Source organism: Polyodon spathula, chromosome 24, assembly GCF_017654505.1.
Source record: "Polyodon spathula isolate WHYD16114869_AA chromosome 24, ASM1765450v1, whole genome shotgun sequence".
NCBI classification, from domain to species: Eukaryota; Metazoa; Chordata; class Actinopteri; order Acipenseriformes; family Polyodontidae; genus Polyodon; species Polyodon spathula.
This window is the reverse complement of record NC_054557.1, coordinates 4,655,941-4,677,401: the sequence shown is the minus strand read 5'-3', so window position 1 is coordinate 4,677,401 and position 21,461 is coordinate 4,655,941. Positions and strand designations below refer to the sequence as shown.

Below are 21,461 nucleotides of genomic sequence, written 5' to 3'. Positions count from 1 at the left end.
TGTAAAGACCAGTGAGGTATGGTAAGTACTGTATATAACATGGCAAACTAAGGTAAGTTAGGCTAAATGCATAGTATAACCAGAGGAAAGCCATGGTAAAACTGCAAAAGTACAGTGCAAAACTACTGTGGTACATTTTTATAAAAAATAGTGTGGATTAGGAATGAAAGGAGAGCTTTATTGTTTATATTGCTAACATCTATTTCAGTACCAAATGTCAACAAGGTACCTTTAGTTTAAAAATAAAGCAGGTCTAGGATGAGGGAAAGGGACATTTTCCAGACCTTTTATGCTGAATGTAGACACGAAAATTCAGATTCTGCACATTAACAAAAGCAGACATAGAATCAATTGACACTGTACCGAGCACACTCAAACACATGCACGCTGCAAAGAACAATCTGATGTTGATTTCTGTATTTCTAAGCAAACACATTGAATGGGATTAATAATAGGACAGTAAATTAAAACATCTGCAGGATTTGCTTTTAAACTATTCTCAAAGGATATGTTGGGAATTGGTTATGCATGTATAAACAATGACAAAGGGTGAATTGGTGAGAATAATCCGCTGTTTTAGTGCCTTTAGGCATGAGAAACTGGATTTTTCATCACTGAGTCATCATTTTCAGTTGTTTAACCCACTTAAAGCATTTAAAAAAATAACTGATATTCATTCAAAATGACATTTCCAACTCCAATTGATATTCCACCTTGAACCATGTTAGTATTAACAATTATATTGGCTGGCAACGCATTATTTAAATTGGACAATATTGGCTGGATTATTAAAACTGTAAGGACTGTTATAAGGACTGTTTTTTAAAGCCTGTTTTGATTAAGTGTGCAGTACATAAAACCTGTAACAAAACAGGTTTAATGGTCTATTCTCATTTTTCAAAGAGTAGTTTAACCTAAGGGAATGTGCATTAACACCTCAAAAAATCAATCCTGAAACAGTCCTTAAAGTTATAACATATAATTTATAACTCCAGAAATACTACATACCATTGTATACTTACAGCACATGCCTTCATAATCACACTCAAATCATATTATAAGCATGTAAGTATGTGTAACATGCCATATAATATGTTACAAAAATTCTGCAATAATTATAATTGTCAAGAATAACAGTAAAACTTATGTTGGCAACCAGTCACACAACTGCACTTGAAATGCTGAATTTTCAATTCCCGAAATTGTGCTTTGTGAGTATGGTTAGTGTTCTCATACTTATATGTATGTCGTTTTTTCAAAGTGACTATAAAGAATTATGCACATAGTTTATGCAGTGTTATATAGCCTTTATTACGGTGTTTTGAATGATGCAATATGTCCAATTCAAAGAAAGCGTTACCGATAGCCGCGCGGAGAGGAAAATGAATAATTGACTACTGTAGATTTGGTGACGGGTTTCTTTGACAAATTTGCAGAGTTAAATAAAAGACCAAAGGATGACGTCACATTTTAAATAGGTCAAGAACAGGTTTAATTAAAACAGAGTGATTTGTACTAAAGTTGCAGTAAGCATGTACTGGTTAATGTTTGAACATTATATTTCATATTTCCATCAATACACGTACAGTAGGTTAGAAAAAAAAATTAAAACAGCAAAGTAACATCTCACATTTGCTTTACATGTTTTCATTTTTTAGATGTAGCGATCTTACCCTTGTGTTACGAATAATTAATGCAACGGTTCTTTCAACAGTGATAACATATAGCGATTTAAAGAAATACATAGCTCCAATGATAATAACTATGTAATACTATTAATCATAGATATACTTGTCCATCTTTTTGTATATAGGAAGGATTTACAAAGTATCTAATTAATAGCGTATTGATGAGTATATATTGTATATAATATGTAAATCCTTCTTTGTCTCGCCACCTTCTTTATCACTCCCCCTTTTCCCCCTCCCTATCACGAGTAGACCTAAGCAGGCATACAATAACCTTGCAAGTTGCTCTCAGTGCGGTGTAAAGCAAGCGGAGAGAACAGGGAGTCTGTGCGCTTGTGTGGGGACTCAGTGTAGATCTCTCCTTTCGAACCGTAGCAATAGCAGACAGGACCCAGAGCAGCCCTCATCGCGCTGTGGTCCCTTCGCTTGCTCCCTACCTCACGGACACGAGAACTGTCGTATGCAGAGGCATTATGTTGATGTGGTAGCAACAGACTGAGAAATTTGTAAGAAAATACATTGGAGCCAAGCGTAAACAGCCAAGGACTGAGGTGGCTGATCTTGCTGTATTTCTTTGCGCAGGGAGTAGCCGTTAGTGGAGTTTGAAAGGATGCGTATTAGCTATTATAGGTGAGTTAATGCAAAGAGTTATGCAATGTCCTTGTTAATGATTCCTGTTGTTATTACTGTTTCTTAAATGTAATTCCCATAAATGTATTACCGCTATCATTGTTGTCGCATGAGTTGCTATGTTATATGCAGCCTGAAATATTGGAACATCGTTTCTGTTACCCATACCGAAAGTACAAGTACAAGGAGGAATACAAACTTATTGGGAATATAATCTAACATAATGTATGCTGTTTTAAATATCGATTTATGTATCACTCTGACTGTCCATCGCACTGTCTTGCCATTAGGATTTATTTTATTTTGACAGTAGTAGTGTACCATAATGTGTTGTTTATGTATTTATTTTTAATTCGATAAAATCACTGACCTTATGGTGTTGCTAATATACATGCACTATTGGTTAGTCATGTACTGAAACTATGGCTTAATACTGAAAAATCTAATTTACTACAAATCTATGATGCAAATGTCTGTAGTAGTGTGGCGAGGATCAGAATATTGTATTTGTTTGTGTGTGTGCGCCCTCTTGAGGTAAAATTATATATTTGGCTTAGTACAGTAGCTGAAATTGTTGAAAGACGGATCTGGAGTCTTCAAACTAGATTTCAAGTGCTGGTTACTAAAGGCACACAACCGATAAAAAAAAAAATGCAGAGAATATATATTCTACAAAATACAGTGTACCTGTAAACCAGTGGTTTCCAGCAGGGACCACCAGGTGTACCGGTAACTCTGTGCAATCTTAAACTGCGGTTGTGAAACACACACCTACCCGGTTACAACCGGTTTTCTCACTGACAAGAGTTCACACAATCAACACAGTCAGTTCACAACAATACAGCTCATAATAATTTCTCATTTCTCTGTCATTCAGTGTTGCAAACAGATTGACACATTGTGACTGAGGGAGTACTGTTGTTGAGGAACATGTCTCTGTGATTCAGTGGTACACAGATTGATACATTATGATTGTGGGAGTATTGTGGTTGAGGAATCACATGCCAGTGTGTACCAGTTGCAATCCTGCCACGTACCAGCACTGGTACACCTACCACAGGTTAAAAACCACTGCTGTAAACCCTCTGTAATATTACTTTTGAATAGCAATCATAAAAATCAAGAATACTGCAGTTGTGTTGAGGATATTGGTGCTGTAACTATATTACTTGTGCATAAATTGTCAGTTTCCAAAATTAATGTGGAAAATTAATTCTAGATTGGGCATCCTGTGTCATGCTATACTGTTTTTCAGTGCTTGCTCATTCTTGCATTGACAAACACAGGTTTCCTGTGTGGGTTTTGGCTATACTATAGTCTGAGAATCATATGCATTTACTAAAGCTCTCCTGGTGCCTGCTAATACAGACTATGGGCTTAGCTATGTTTTGCATAGTTGCCATCATCTTGAAATCAACACAACATCCTCTGCTTGGAATAACTTGATTTTTGAAATATTACTATTTTTAAAAGCCATTTTAAGGCTAGCTCTGTTTGTTAAATTGTAATTCGGTAATATCCTTGTTTTGTCTGGATTGGCACCTGATTTGATGTGCCGTCGAGATGTCCCTATGAACCAGATGGACTAATCCCGACTAAATAATTTTTAATAAATAAAAGTTTCCTTCTTATTTAATATTGCAGTAATTGTTAGTGGTTTCTACATAAATAATGCTGCTATTAATCTGAAAAAATGAACAGCCTAAAATTGACACATATTTGGCAACTAAAATATTGAATCAGTTTGAAAGTGTCAGCCACCAACACCCTCCCCTCCCTGTGTTTGAAAGAGCAATGCAGTTTTCAGTAATTAAGGGCCACTGTGGAAATCCCACTGGACAGATACAAATCAATCAATATAAGACATTATGGATGAAATATGTCTGATAAACACAAGATTGCTATATTAATTTTAGTGTAGTATTGCTCAGTTCAATTCCCAGTTCAATTTGATACAGCAGTAAGCTACAGTATATTCTGGTACATAGGGAGGGTTCTACATTAATATTTGATATCTAATAGTAACCTATAGAAATGTAATTTTACTGCAAATAGCTTTATATGAAATTCTAATTCGCAAATGGTTTTCTCAAATATCCAATACTGAAGCAAAAAAAGATACTTCTGCTTCTGCTTGGTTGTTGGTAGTTTTGAAAAGATAAAACCCTCAAAAAAGAAAGAAACCTCGCTCAGGGGTCGATTTGATCAAGCTTCACCCTATCTAGCCAGACTTTATTTACAGCACTGGTGAATAAACATAGATTTCATTAAGCACCTATTTGAGGGGGTATTCCCATGATAACCACAGATGCAGGTCAATGCAGATTCCCCAGTCCCATCAGCCTGTTTGTCACACATGCATGTCTACATGTGTCTAGAGAACTGTGTGTCTGAATGCGCATTTTTAATAGTATCGTAATCTGGAGGCCTATGGAGGTTGTCAATCTGTCTGCCTCTATTCTGACATATCAAGGGAACCGCTTAGGCCTCTGTTCAGTTGTGATGGAAGGACATTCTTTACCAAACAAAATCAAATATCAGAGCCTGGGGGTATATGGACTCGACCCGCTCTGGCAGGATTTGTACATCTTGACAAGTGATTATCCAGTTTTGATGAAACTTTTTAAGCACATTCTGAGGATACAAGATATTGAGAGTTGGAATATGAGAGAATATGGAGGCACCGCATCTGTCTACTCTTTGGTTTTCAAGATGCTAATGATAGCTCTAATTTTGTATAAACAAAAATCAGCATTTTTAATGTTTTTTTTTAAGACCTAACCAAAGGTAGCTTTTCCCTGTGTGTGTAACATCTAACCTAAATAAAAACAAAAGGGTTGTCCTTAAGGCGTCAAGCACAGTACATTAGTATATTAAATACATCAACAATGATAAAAAAAAAAGATTAGATATCAAAATGATGTATTAAAAAATACATAATATATTTGAGTAGAGATGAGCGATGTGTTTCCTTTGAGCCAACAAAGCTACAAGAGCAGAAATGACTCAGAAAATATCACAACATATATACAAACCCTAAAACAGGCAGGACATCAAAACGCATTTCTGATGTCAAACCTAAATATGAGTAAAATCTGCAGACACTATGTGCTTCATAGTTGCCACTGTGCCACCATCAGGTTGTTTTTTGTAATTACATTGATGCTTATGGCTTTTTACGTGTTTTTGTGGCATTAATTCTGCCTCTGTGTGCTGTTGGGGTTTTCTGGGGCATTTATTTTGTTATTCATGTATTTGCGTTACATTGTAATCATTTTTCTGTATTCACCTGACCAATCTCAATCCCCAGCAATTTTCCACATTTTTTAAGGGAAGTTTGCTTTGAAGTGCAAAGTTTGCCATAGATATATAGTGCAAACTAGAAGAAGCCAAGTCAAGTAGGCTAATGTTTCGAATAGTGCCTTTTACAGTGTACTGTACACTGTTATATGAAATAGTATTGCAGCTTCACAATGTTATCATTCAAAATAATGTTATTCTGCATTGCACATCATCCTGCATAGAAACAGCATGTCTGAATGTTCTAAGGCTTATTATGTATGCTAACCTGTAACTGAACTGCTTTGAGATACTCAATGGGTAAGGACATTAGTTTTGCTTTGGTGTTTAACAAATGGCAACCTGTTTGTATGTAGAAGCAATGATTTAAAAATAAAACATAACATTATTTAACACCAGTGATACTAACCCTTCCATAAAACAAAAAAAATACCAGTGATACCCCTCAGCACTAGTTCATACTTCTGTAGCTTCCATAAGCTGTTTGCTTTGAAAAGTAGCAGAATGCAGGTCTGAAATACATTTTGAATGATTCTGAAGCATCGATCTTGTCAGCAGGCATCGCTTCATTATAAGACATTGCAAATGAGACTGACTTCTCACTAGCTTATCCCTGCAGTACAACTCTGCCATGAGAAATGCACCAGAAAAGACCATTATTATTTTAAAAAAATTCAAGAATGAAATTAACAGCAGTTATTGATGCATACTGTGTTTACTGGGTTGCATTTTTTTTTTTCAGTATTACTTATTTTTTCAGGGTTTTTCTTAACTGTCACATTTGTAGTGTTATATTTATTAGAGATAAGAACAGCTGGTCGTTTGGCAGTCAGTGTAAACTAAAAATCACGTCATGTTATCAAAGTGTGGTGTACAGCAGAGGAGAAATATGGGAGCTCGTTATTTGGCATTCAGACAGGTTTCAAAAGCAACAATTGGTTCAACAGTTAAATCATGTAAAGATGTACCCAGAGCAGATTTGATATTCTTTACATATTGAAGTAGAATTGCAAAAGAGTTTGGGATAGAGAAGCTTTGAAGGATAACAGGGGGAAATAATAAGGGACATACTGGGGTATTGTTAGCTCCGGAAATGTTTTTATGACCCCTATAAGTACAAATAGAATTTGATCTTGTGTGAACAATAACACTTTTTTAAAGAACTGTCCTTGTGTATTAACAGCCACGGGAAAGGAGGCACATTACTAACATACTTACATTGAGGTCAAAGATATTAATCTGTATGTGTTACAATCCCTTGGACAATCCCTTAAAATAAGTGAAATAGATTTGCTTTTTCAATTGTTTTAATGCAGAGGACTCTAAGACGGAGTCCCTGGGGATAATAGCAAAGACCCTGCAGGTTGAAAAAACAAAAGGAGCAAGATTACATTTCATCATGAGATCTCCATAGGGGCCTCCACGCTTTAACAATGGACGTGGGGATGTACAGTAAACACTGGAAATTCATAACAGGACCCATGTAGCCCTGGGCAGCTGTATAAGTGTTCTGATTTCCATATAACAATGCTCTGGAGTAATGGATTCTGTTAACATAAAATGTCAAATTACATTTATTTAGTTGGTGGTCCATGCTCTAAACTACTATAAGCAGTGTTCCTCAGGGTGCTGAACTGCTGTGTTTTTTACTGAGGGATGTATTTACTGCTTATCCAGTTGGTCTCTCTACTGTGGTTTTAAAATGTGTTTTTGCTAGAGATCTCCTTAAATTGCTTTTCTGGTGATTGTGGTGCTGGTAAGAATGGCAAAAAGACTACAAGATGCCAGGTGTCTTTCCACATTGGGGCCCATTCGTCTGGGAGTAGGTCTGGCAACTGGGCCAGTGAGGTAGACAAATGACTTGAATGGCCACGAATGCAACATTTAAGTCACTTTAACAGATGCACAGTTAGGGAGAAACCATTTTAAATTCAGAACAGCAGATTTGGTACATGATGGTCTTTATTCCATTATAAGCTACACTATAATCTTACTATAAATGCTAGGTCAAAGATTCTCTTAAAAAAAAAAAAAAAAACACTTTAAAATAATAATTAAAGACCCTCATTGTAAAAAAGGCAGTTTAAACCCAGGGTCAGATATAGGGTCATTAAAGAGAAAGAGGTATGCAGCAGCTCAAATGTAGCCTGACTTGAGAAATCCATTTAAATCATTGAGTGTGAAGCCATCACAAAAAAGGATGATTGAACTAGAGCTGCTGGTTGGGGGAAACAATTTCTGAATTAGGAGGCTGTTTCTGCGGAGGTCATAGTTCAAGGGGCAGCATAAAGAGGACAAGCAATGATGAATGAGTCTATGGCCTTCCCTTACTGATAACTGAATTGCTTGTACCATCTCCCTGCCACAATACTGATTGCCCCTTAAGTGCTAGGTTTGTTCTAGGCTGAATAAAACTATGGTTCACCACATTTAAGGGCAGCAGTGTGACCAGAGGGTCACATTCAGCGTTTCCTCTAAGGCTAAAATGCACGTGTTTTTCGCAATAGCTGGCAACAGCCTTCACACTCAGTTTACTAACTTTCGCAAGTTATTATTATAAATATCAACCTCAATTGAGACTCCAGCCTCTCGAGATAAACCTATTATTTTGAGACCATTCTTACAGTATTAATATAAGCCTATTTGTGTCTGTCTTGCAGCTGATTCTCTGATTTCCCTCTGTGAAAATACAGTCACATTAGTGCAGACCTTGCCCGGGCACCAGCGAATCTATTGGTACAGGGTGGGTGAAGCAGGCATCTGACGATTCTGCCTCTACGGAGAGTGCTGCTCGGTGCTGCTCATGAACTGCACAGTTTTTAACTGTGAATAATTGAATACTAAAATCAGTGAAGCACTATCTTCCTGCATTATTTAGAAGTATAAATACTCTGGTAAACATAAACAAAAATAACAATACTCACACTTTGACAGGTTTTGTTTTATTTCCCTTTTAAAAATTTCAGAAATCAAGCGTTTTGAAACTGGTAAAAATTTAATCAGCACATTAGTCATTTAAATCATGGCCATTTTTTTATTAATTTGTATTTTCTGACGACGAAGAAATGAGCTAAACACTATTTTTCTAGCTATACAATCCTTAAAGGAAATTGATTGCTTTACTGTGTAAAGGATGTATAGTCACTACACTACACACCGTTGGTTTCATAAAGACAATCTGTCTGAAGACACGCTTTTTTAAATCTTGCAAATAGCACTGCAGAATTAGGAAAGAAACAATTCAGAGGATTAATTATGCGTTTACATTAAAAGGGCGCTATTTAAATTACAATCGGGTAATACATAGCAGTGAACCTGTTTTAGAGCAACGAATCAGTCAACACTCATTTATCAGTTTTTCATATTTTATTCTGGTTATTGTTATAATGCCAGCAAAATGCTAAACTTAATTTGTGGAGTACTGTACATAGGCTTACTCTCACATGACTTTGCTGGACTGTACATAGGATTACTCTCACATGACTTTGCTGGACTATTACTAATTGTAAATGCCAGCAATAAACTTAAACAGGCCTTTTCAAAATACCTTTATTTATAGACAGAACTACTGTGTTAGTGGTAGACTGTAAATATGATTCTCACAACTGTGCTGGACATTTGGTTTTCTGAACTGTTGTAATATAATTCTTAGGTTTTCCTGCTTATTTTAATGCCAGCAATGTCAGTGATGTATATAAACATTATGAGAGGTTTGAAGTGTCTTCAGGTGCTTTACTTACTATTACAGCAACAAGAGTCTGATTGAAAAAAAAAAAAAAAAGAATTGTAATATTTATTACATTTACTTATTTTAACTACCAACATTAATAAAAAGTGGGAACAAATGGAATTGGACATTTTTGAAAAACAGAATGTGTTATACCTGGCTCATTCACAAATACACACACACACACAAACTGCAGCTATTCCATGTTAAATAATTAACTGACAGCATCTCCTTGTACTTCCTGACCATTGTAAAAAAAAAAACATTCCCAGCATTGTTAATATTCCAGGAGTTTGGGGTGCACTGAAATTGCAGTTCTCTCCCAGTTCACCACCCTTGGTGCACAGTAGGGCACAATAGATTGCCACTTCTGTTCCTGACTGCCGCTATGCCTTCCATGCTAAATGAGTCAGCTTGCTATCAATCACTATGAAGCACCTAAACCTCCTTCCTATTATAACAGTATCATCATAGGTTAAAAGTCCACTGATAAATTGAATTTCCTTCATACAGGTCATTTTGACTCATCCACTTCACAACAAAAGATACATTGAGCTAAACAAAAGAGTGTGTAGTGCAGCTATGGCCAAAGTCTTTGCATCACCTAGAATTGTTGGATTGAGACATGATTTTTTTAAAACTATAAGAACATAATTTTGATATTTTATTTAACATAATGTAATGTAATCAAAGAAACTACTAAATTATATTGGAAAAGTCTACTGGAAGCCATAATAGTAGTACAGTATTTTAGGTTAGATTTTGAAATGTCACATGTTTCAATTTTTATCAGTTTGTCATAAAGTATATGGAAAACTACAAATCAATATGTTAAAATACCATTATTCAGCTGTTTTCAGTAGACTTTATAAAATTAGTTAAAGCCACAGGGTGATGCAGAACTTTTGGCCATAGCTATACAGTACCAGCCTTTTAACTCTGGAGGCCTGTTTCGAAAATGAAAGGACGTTACAAGTATAACAGAAGTATAATGTTTAGCCTGGTAACTCTGTCTCATATAGAAAGGCCATTATATGGATGGTGCAGAGACTGAATTGTACAGATCAATCAATCCACCTGATCTTCCAAAAGAAAAGAAAATACATTAAATAATTGAAGAGATAAATGGTGATAACATTATTTTAGGTACGACTGTAATTCAAAACACTTCTTCAGGAGCGACTAATTATTCTGATTGTTCTGTTTACAGCGCATGGCTTATCACATTCCAAAGGAAAACTGTCACCAAATACATTGAGAAGTGACACATTCTTTAGAGAACTGCCAACCCCATTGTGCAGTTGACATCTTTTTTGAACTTGACAGTAGGAAAAACCAACTTAAAAGAAGCAGTCTATCCAAAAAGCTTCACGCACCTCTAAGACACCCTGTACTTATCGAGGCATAAAAACGTGTGTCTTTGTAAGGCAGTCCCATTCAACAAGATTTACCAATACCCTAGGAAAGGCATTACAAGTAAAATGTGTTATGTATAATATAGGTTGCCCAGCCTGCTCATGGAAGTATACTATCTGGCACAGACTGGCAGTAATACTTGCCTACAGGCACATTATTTGACACAGGAAGTATCTGTTGCCTTTTTTGTAAATCCTATTTTTGTTTCTTTCGTGCATCTTAAAATAATAAACTGCCCTGACTAGGAAATATATTAAAATGGAATAAAGTAATTATCTTGTTTTTAGACAGGAACTCTTTCACCAGTTTACATGAGTTGAATCAAAGTGAATCTGTTGCTGAATTCACACTCAGCAACATTGGATTCCAATGTGAACCTTTAAGCAACCTATGAGTGTTTTTCAATAGCGCCCTTCACACCAATGGCGACCCAACAAGCGACGTCGCCACGTCACAAATTCCAATGCGAGCGACGATAAAAATAGAAACTGATCCTATTTTTGCAAATTCGTCGACAAATACACAACTGACCAATCAGAGAACAGCTTCATGTCATGTGGTAGCAATTACAGCTGTGAATCTGTTGGGATAGGTCTCTACCAACTTTGCACACCTAGATTTGGCAATATTTGACCATTCTTCTTTAAAAAACTGTTCAAGCTCAGTCAAGTTCCTTGTGGAGCGTTGATGGACAGCAATCTTCAAGTCACACCACAAATTTTCGATTGGATTTAGGTCAGGGCTCTGACTGGGCGACCCAAGGACATTTATCTTTTTGTTCCTTAGCCACTCCAGTGTAGCTTTCGCTGTGTGCTTTGGGTCATTGTCATGGTGAAAGGTTAACTTCAGTCCCCGTTTCAGCTTTCTTGCAGAGGGCAGCAGGTTTTCCTCAAGGACTTCTCTGTTCTTTGCTCCATTTATTTTCCCTTCTATACTGATAAGTGCCCCAGTCCCTGCCGATGAGAAACATCCCCATAACATGATGTTGCCACCACAATGCTTCACAGTAGGGATGGTGTACTTTGGGTGATGCGCTGTGTTGGGTTTCCGCCAATCAGAGCGCTTTGCTTTTAGGCCAAAAAGTTCCATTTTAGTTTCGTCAGACCACAAAACTTTTTGCCACATAGCTACAGAATCTCCAGAGTGTTTTTTTGCGTACTTCAAACGGGATTCAAGGTGGGCTTTCTTGAGTAAAATACAGGCCAGATTTGTGGAGTGCTTGAGATATTGTTGTCACATGCACACTTTGACCAGTCTTGGCCATAAAAGGCTGTAACTCTTGTAAAGTTGCCATTGGCCTCTTGGTAGCATCTCTGATCAGTTTCCTTCTTGCTCGGTCATCCAGTTTGGAGGGATGGCCTGATCTAGGCAGGGTCTTGGTGGTGCCATACACCCTCCATTTCTTAATAATCATCTTGACAACTTAATGTTCTACAAATGGCTAGAATATTTTTTTCACTTGGAAGTTGTGGGCTAGGATGTGTAGATAAATAATAATATAACAAAAACGATTTCAATGCATTTTAATTCCAGGCTATAAGACAACAAAAGGTGAACATTTTGAAAGGGGGTGTAGACTTTCTATAGGCACTGTATATATATATATACACCAATAGCTCACTTTATTTATTTTATCTATTGTTAACATCCACCTACCAACTGCTATTATTGGTGCTTGTATTCTTGGAGTCTGTTTCATCATGTTTTGATTGGTCGAGAGATGTGTACTGTAGAGTTCTTTAGTTTGAAGGAGAAATACCATTCTTTTCAACTGGAATGGACTGATATCTACGCCTTTGTGTCATATGCAGTGAATTTACAGTGTCATCCCATGACAAAATATGCTGCATTTGCAGCAAAATAAAAAGACTGTGAGCCGCGGAACAAGGCCTGCGAGGAGCTGCAAGAAAAATGAAAGCAGGGCAAAGTAAACTACTGGCATAGTCGAATAAAGGTGAAAATTCAGCAAATTTTGCAGGCTTTTTAGAGATTTTTCGCAAAGGTGAGCTTTTCATAGATGGTGAATATATGAAGAGCTGTATGCTTAATATAGCCAAAGAGCTATCTGAGAATTCCCCAACAGAGACAAATTCTTGCAGCTAATACAAAATGTGCCTTTATCTGCAAAAAGAGTTCATGATCGAGCTGTGAAAATGTCTGATCAGGTTGACAAGCAGCAAATAGAAAATTGAAGTTCTGCTACATATTTTTCAATTGCTTTGGATGAGTCAACGGATGTCTATGATGTTGCACAACTATGTATCCTTGGGCAATATATATGTGTCAACTTAGTAAGCTTGCAATTCTGCCAATGAAAAATCAAACAAGAGGCAAACTTAAAACTGTGCTGTATGTTGTTAGCGACAAGCAGATACAGTTAAGGAAGCTTGTTTCAGTGTGTGCTGATGGTGGACTCAGCATGATGGGAAAACACAAGGGATTTGTTGCTCTTTTGTCAGAACACCAATGTCCTATTTTAAGCCTTCACTGTATTACATACCAGGAAGCACTTTGTGCCCAGTCGTGTGGATTACAACTTCTTGATGTAATGGCATTGGTAGTGCGTATTGTCAATTGGATTCTTGCCCGAGCCCTCAATCACTGTCTATTCCAGTCCCTGCTCGACTAAGTGGATTGCAAGTAGCCAGAACTTTTGATGCACAACAATGTACATTGGCTGTCCCATGGCAACATTTTTGCTTGCTTTGCTGCCTGCTTAAAAAGTAAAAAGACATTCCTAGAAATGAAAGGTGTTACACAGTTTGAACTTTCATTCTGTGACTGGCTTCCAAAGTTCTGTTATCTTGTGGACATTACAGGTCATTCTATCAACATAATGTTAAATGTCAAGGGCAAAGAAACACCGTCCTCTACAGCAGGCAGTTTTTGCATTCAAATCTGTCAGACGAATGCCCCCCTCTCCCCCTTTGTACATTTCCGAATGTTCTTGTAGATTGTAAATCTGTATTTACATTTTTTTAATTTTGGGATTTATGCAGGGTGAGCAGATGATGTCATGCAAGCCTAAAGCTTCAGTTTGCGACACCACATGCTGGTTAACAGATGTATTTCAGTTATAGTCCTTGAATTTCCAGTTTAGCCACAGAGGGCTCTCTAGCACTGCAAAAACAAGTTATGGTTGGTTAAACGAATGCCCCAACAACCTTAATTTTGCCACAGATTTGTCATAGCTGTATATGCAGTTCCCACTGTAATTTCCTTGAGAAAAAAAAAATATATTTATGTTTTAGTACAAGGGGATATAATCCTTTAATAAAAATATTTCAATATCAGGTTTCTGGTCACATACTGTACATTTTAGTATGTAGCTGAATTGCTGTACAAAACACTAAATATTCTGCACGTATGGTAGTTCAGAGGGACTTCATAGAATCGCATTAAGTCAATTTCTGGTACAAAAATATATATACTTTAGTGCATTTCTGCTATAATCTTTTATATATTAGATTTTTACTTTAGATGACAAGTAATAGGTCTCTGTTACATATAATGAAGCTTCAGAATTAAACTCCCTAATACAATTTTCCTCAGCCTGACACTTGGCAGATATGCAAATGTCATATACATAATTTCTGTTTCGCATTTGCCAAGCTGTCTCCAGATATACCAATTAATAATGAAAAGAACAGTGATAAGAACAAGCTGAATCAATGCCATTCACCTTGGCTGCTCAGCATCAGACCAACGAGGTTCTGAGTTTTTTCACCGAGCAACCCCTGTCCTGCTAGTAAGTACAGTACATGCAAAATGAAAGTGGTGTGATTTACATTAACTCACACCACCACCACGCTGCTTTCCTGCAGCTTTCACTCACTATTCATTGTACTTTCAAGCTATTCTCCTGCACATCTCCCCCACTCTAACGCTTGTGGTCAAAGACAGCAATGGCAGCAGCACGGTACTCATGTGGCTGCAACAGTCAACAATAGATACGCGTCAACAAAAATAGACATTTGATATATTTCTGTAGCAATTATGTGCATTTTAAGGAGGTCGTTATTAATATAAAAACCTAAATAAAAGTGTTTTCCCCAACAGAAAGAAAATGATAGTTACATGTCAATATTGAGAACTGAGCCCCCGGTATCAAGCTGTAAAATAAAATAGGCAGGCAAACTGAGGCATGTCTAAGAGCTTCTTCCTTTCATGCCAATGATCTACTTTGTATTAAAGCTTTGGAACCCATTTGTCACATGAAAACCTTACCATGTCATGCATAGCCTAAGCTAGCCTACATTGTTGATCCAGATTTCAATCACAGTGGCATTGGGGTCATCTTTCTTATTAATTCAACTGGCAAATGAAAACTTGGAAAATGGATATTGCATTATTACAAAGCCCTTAGGAGGAGCAAATCAAACAAGCAAACCCTTATGAAAACCCAGTAAAAGTGTCCAAATCAACAGCAACTTAAGGGTAGATTTACTAAGCTTATGCTCCATGTTGTAATGCCCCCATGTTTCAATGGCACTAGCTACAGTCAATGGTTCTAACTCGAGTCAGGCACTGTCATGAAGATTCAGGGTGTTTCCAGCAGATTGCAGCCATTATATATTTATGTTTTAATCCAATATTAAACTGTAGGATATATGCCACAATGTCATATAGATTTAAACAGGTTACATAATTGCTGCAAAATATTCTTCTGTAATATTTAATATAGTGTCACTTTGAGTGATGGAAAAAAAATGTTCAGATATTTAGTCATGACTGAGATGGTATCTATATAAGTGTCAGCAATTCAAATTGAATTAGAGAATTATTTTACTGAATTAATCTGAAATTCAGTTAGGATGTTAGAAACATTCATGCATATTTGAAGAGTGTGTTACAAAATGCAGTTCAAGATTAACAGTATAACTACATGGTTATGTTCTGTTATTTATATGACTGGGCTGGAGTCGTGCCATTGCCATCTAGTGTAAGTCTGACCAAAATATGTCACATATACAATATTCAAGTTAGAATAACAGTGACAATGTACTCCACAGGGAATGGCGCTAGGACCGCTGCTGTTTCTGGTATTTACTAATGACCTTGATAGGGGCGTAAAACATATTAGATACATCTGAGTCTTAATAAATGCAATGAGTTGCAGGTCAATCACAGAAATGCAGGATTCAGATAACAAAAGGGTACAGAACTGGAACAGGCTGACCATTAGGAAGACCTTGGCCCTTGAAGTAGCCTCGTTGTTTTCAGCTAATGAAGCAGGCATGTGATGAGTGCAAGCCAGATGAGGCTGTGATGAGGTTGTTTGATGCAGTGGCTACAATGTAGATATGATGTATGTCTAATGCAGGTGAGACCACGTTTGCAACACAGCACACAGTTTGTTGTAAGAAGTCCAGTGAGGAGCAACCAGACTAATCCCAGGCTTTGAGGACAAGAGTTATGTTGATAGGTTGACGTAACTGAATCTGCTCAGTCCAGAATAAAGAAGGATTACCCTTGCTGCTGAGACAGTGAGTCCACCGAGTGGATAGAGACTTGATTGCTTATGTTTTAACAGGATCACCCTATAAAAAAGGACCAACCTTTCAGTTATAAATCCAAACCAGGTCGCTGTTGAAATCTTGCAAGTGAACACGTTAGCAATTTGGATATTTTAATACCACACCTTCTTCAAGATAGAATTCAATATGAAAGTAAAATGGGGTGTCTAGGGAAGGACAGTAGCTGAGCTTCAACACTATTAGAAGATTATAACAGAGTCATAATTATGTATTATATATAGCAGAAAAGTTCAGCTGTTAAAGGTCAGAGAGATGATAGACTGTGCATAACAATGGCAGCTGTCATTTTTTAATCTTTTTTTGTATTACGTCTGCATTCTCAAGTAGCTTTGGGCCACTGTTTTCATCATTAACGCTTGTTGGATTCTTGCCACATTGTCTACATTTAGTCACCAGCGTCCTCCTCATCATATACATATCTCTTAATGAGTTGTTCCAGTACTGCTGTTATCATCACTCAAGCATTTAATGATATATACAGTATGCAGTCACATTCATTCCTTTTTTTTAAAGATGTACTTATTAGCCTACCTCTTGTCTTCAACAATTTTACACTCTGGTAAAAAGCTGATTATTATTAAATATTATATTTTAAACTATATATTAAAAGTAAAGTGGGTGTGTGAAATACACACACACTGCTGTGCAAAAGTCTTAGACATCTTGCATTTTGAGCATGAACAGTTTACTCAAAGCCTCCACTAGTGTTTTCTACATAAAGAAGGCAATACATGCGTGAAACAGCTCACATCACTCCATTTTCAAGGTGTGGTATCCAAAGCATAATCAACAAGTACAGAGAAAAATCATCTAATTGACAAACCCAGGACTGGAAGACCCAAAAAGCTGTCTAACACGGATGAGTGATATTTGAAGATAATATCCTTAAGGAATAGAAAGACGACAAGCGTTGAATTGACAATAGAACTGGCAGAAGGCACAGGTGTTGTTGTCCATCAAATCAACAGTACGAAGGTCACTCTCGAAATCAGGATTTAAAGGATGTGTTGCAGTAAGAATGCCGCCGTTAAGAAAGGGGAACAAGACTAAACGGCTAAAATATACACAAGAACACAGAAATCGGGCTATGGAACAATGGTCAAAGGTGCTTTGGATTGTGAGATTTGCATCGCAACTGAAAAAAAACAAGCCACAGATGCTTAAATTCAGTGGTAGTCCTGCCAATAAAATACTATACTGTAAGGGGCGGATGTTATTCTTATAAACGGAGTGCACCATATTCAAATTTGCTACTGCTCACTTCACTAATAACATTTGTCTCACAAACTTCAAAACAGTTACATACTTTGATCTTATTGTTTAGATTTGTACATGACTTGTGTTTTCTGGGCACTATTTGTATAAGACTCGAGTCTCTAGTAGCAGGTATGGCTTGGGTTACCTAGTCATGTTGAGGCAGAAACACTTACCTTGACAAAGCTTTGAGATCAATCAGCTACAAGAAACCAGAAGAGCATAGATGGGCTTAAAGACCTCACCTTGTTTGTACATTTTCTTATGTTCTAATCAAACATTATTTATCTAACTCTTACTATTCCTATTCTCAAAACACTATTCTTCTTGGTATTCAAAGAACAACACTTCTTAGGTGTAATGTATGTTTAAAATGTATTTTTTCTAGCTATTAAAAGGAACATGCTTATGAAGGGTGCCAAGTTAAAGGGTGTAATTAAATGTTCATAATGTATTTAGAATCATGTGCTGTCATTGCTAACTCACACTTTTCCTTCTCTTGTGTCTTTGCAGGTAACAGGTAGGATGGTGGCCGGGGAGGCTAGCGTGCACAGCTCCCTGGTGGCTTGCTGGCAGCCCATTCTGCTGCTGATGCTGGGTACTGTCCTGTCAGGCTCAGCCACAGGCTGCCCAGCTCGCTGTGACTGCAATGCCCAGGAGCGATCAGTGCTGTGCCACCGCAAACGGCTGATGAATATACCTGAGGGTATCCCAACTGAGACACGCCTTCTGGACCTCAGCAAAAATCGCATCAAGACCATTAACCCAGACGAGTTTGCACCCTTCCCCCACCTGGAGGAACTGGAGCTCAACGAGAACGTCATCTCTACCATCGAGCCTGGAGCCTTCAACAACCTCTATGGCTTGAGGACTTTAGGGCTGCGCAGCAACAAGCTGAAGCTCATTCAACTGGGAGTTTTCACAGGGCTGAGCAACCTCACCCAACTGGACATCAGCGAGAACAAAATTGTTATACTGCTGGACTATATGTTCCAGGACCTTTACAATCTTAAGGCTCTGGAGGTGGGGGACAATGACCTGGTGTTCATCTCCCACCGAGCCTTCAGTGGCCTGACCAGCCTGGAGCAGCTGTCCCTGGAGAAGTGCAACTTGACCTCTGTCCCCACAGAAGCACTTTCCCACCTCCATAGCCTGATCGTGCTCCGGCTGAGGCACCTCAATATTAACGTGGTCAGGGACTATTCCTTCAAGCGGCTATACAGGCTCAAGGTCCTCGAAATCTCCCACTGGCCTTTCCTGGATACCATGACCTCTAACTGCCTGTATGGCCTCAACTTGACCTCCCTCACCATTACCCATGGTAACCTTACCACCATTCCTTATGTGGCTATCCGCCACTTGGTCTACCTGCGTTTCCTGAATTTATCCTTTAACCCAATCCACACAGTGGAAGGAGACATGCTCCATGAATTGCTTAGGCTCCAGGAGTTTCACTTAGTGGGTGGTCAATTGGCCACTATAGAGCCTTATTCCTTCAAGGGGCTGAACTACCTACGCATCCTCAATGTCTCAGGCAATTATCTGTCCACACTGGAGGAGTCTGCCTTCCACTCAGTGGGCAACTTGGAGACACTTATCCTGGATAACAATCCTCTGGCTTGTGATTGCCGTCTACTTTGGGTCTTCCGTCGTCGCTGGAGGCTCAATTTCAATCGGCAGCAGCCTACCTGCTATGCACCAGAGTTTGTCCAGGGCAAAGAGTTTAAGGACTTCCCAGACATACTCCTGCCCAATTATTTCACCTGCCGTAAATCCAGAATCCGGGAACGGAAGCCCCAGCAGGTGTTTGTGGACGAGGGTCACACTGTTCACTTTGTGTGCCGGGCAGATGGGGATCCAGCACCCGTGATAAGGTGGGTATCCCCTCGCAAGCACTTAATCTCAGCAAAGACCAATGGGCGCCTGACAGTGTTCCCCGATGGCACACTGGAGGTGCGTTATGCCCAGATACAGGACAATGGCACCTATGCTTGCATCGCCAGCAATGCGGGAGGCAACGACACTGTGGTTGCCCATTTACATGTCCGTAGTTACTCTCCAGATTGGCCCCACCAGCCCAACAAGACCCTGGCCTTTATCTCTAACCAGCCCAATGAGAATGGCTCCAATGGGACACAAGGCACAGTTCCCTTCCCATTTGACATCAAGACACTGATAATTGCGACCACCATGGGCTTCATTTCCTTCCTTGGGGTGGTGTTATTCTGCCTGGTCCTCCTCTTCCTCTGGAGCAGGGGCAAGGGCAACACCAAGAACAACATTGAAATTGAGTATGTGCCCCGCAAGTCTGACGCTGGCATAAGCAGCAGCACAGCCGATGCGCCTCGCAAGTTCAATATGAAGATGATATGACAGGCCAAAGGCATGGAAGGAAGGAATGGAAAAGTGGAAAACAACCGGGGTGTTATTCTCAACAAAAAGAACGATCCTATCTTCGAAGCTGGGATGGCGATGTTATTTGTTGTTGGGTTTTTTTTTTTTTCGTTCAATCCTCCCTGGACGTTTAATCAAGACTTATTACAGATGGGCCACTTCTTCGAAACCGAACTTGGTGTACTGGATTCAGACAAGTGGATTTTTATGGAAAAAATAAGTAAATTAAAAAATAATTAAATGAACCATTTTAAAAGTTTCTTATCATTAGCCGGAATGCGAGAGGCAGTTCTCTCCCTGCAGAGTCTTTATGCCTTTATTAATTTATTTCATTATTTTATTTATTTTTTTAACTAAAAAAAGATAATTTGTTTTATGGAAATGATAACTAGATAGTATCCTTGAATAGGGGTTGGTGAACACATAGCTTCATTCTTGAAAGTCTTTTCTACGTGAACATTTGTTTTTAACAGAGAAATATGTTTTCACCTATATTCTCATTGACAGAAACAGTACTGTGCAGTAGTAGTGATTTCACAAAGATTTAGTGGGCTCCAACAAAGGAGGGGATCCAGTATCAACACTGTAAAAACATATATTATATACAGTATATAAATATCTCCCCCTTTCAACACTATTGATAGTGATCATAAAAAGTTCTGTTTTTTGGAATGCGCTCTAAGAAGTCCGTAGTGCAGAGGGATTAATTAATCACCGGTATGGCTCAACTAGTTAACAACCTTAACCAGCTTCAAACATCACCCCCATCCAAGAACCAGCAATCCTGACTTCTAGACCACAAATGAGACCAATACACAGAATTGTTTTATGTAATGTTTTAACCCTTTGCAGTCCATTTATTCAGCGCTTGTCAGGTGTGTCAGGTCCAATTTATTTTCACACACGCCATATTATTTTACACATGCTGTTTTAAATTCCCCCCCCCCCCCCCGAGTAAAACAGGTTTAAAATGCACTGCATGGCAAAACAACATCAGTACTGGATCTCCAGCCAAGCCCCACCCCTTGTTCACTGTATTTTTCACATACCTCTTTATAGAAGTGCATACGGATAAATCCTCTCCTGATCACTCGTTTTATCATTAAATTCCCCAATAATGTGATCCAAGTCATTATTTTATTTCTATAACATCTCAAATGCATGTGATATTCTTTGAGCGCTGGATGTGGAAGCAGCTATCTTCTTTGTTTGTGTCCGTGAATTCTCTGTGGTGCAGGGGCTATGTGTATTCCTCAGATACACCGCCTTTTTTTTTCAGCTTCATTTGGCTCCTATCGGTCTCACTCAGCCATTGAAAGGTTTTCTCAGCTTTTTCCAGAGAAAAAATGACCAGAGTCCTATGCTTTACGTCTTTTTGATGATGTTGGACAGGGTCCTACATTGGACTGGAAAGGGAAAATTGTAATGTCGGACCTGGTTCGACATGGGACCGCAAAGGGTTAAGGACTGCTTTTAAACATTCTCTTTTTTTATACTGCTTTCAATATATTTAAA

General features: G+C 38.2%; 1 protein-coding gene across 1 annotated transcript; it reads left to right on the top strand.

Moving 5' to 3' along the window:
* The first annotated feature begins 2,002 nt into the window (after positions 1-2,002).
* On the top strand, positions 2,003-20,856 carry LOC121298800 (leucine-rich repeat and immunoglobulin-like domain-containing nogo receptor-interacting protein 1). The gene is made up of 2 exons (XM_041226021.1): positions 2,003-2,318; positions 18,066-20,856. Exon 2 carries the CDS (start codon positions 18,078-18,080, stop codon positions 19,923-19,925), a length of 1,848 nt encoding a protein of 615 aa, XP_041081955.1. The 5' UTR covers positions 2,003-2,318; positions 18,066-18,077; the 3' UTR covers positions 19,926-20,856.
* The last annotated feature ends 605 nt before the right edge of the window (positions 20,857-21,461 follow it).

Bases quoted from the DNA above. Each gene is read 5' to 3' on its own strand.
- LOC121298800 (XM_041226021.1), top strand. From the start codon at position 18,078: ATGGTGGCCGGGGAGGCTAGCGTGCACAGCTCCCTGGTGGCTTGCTGG.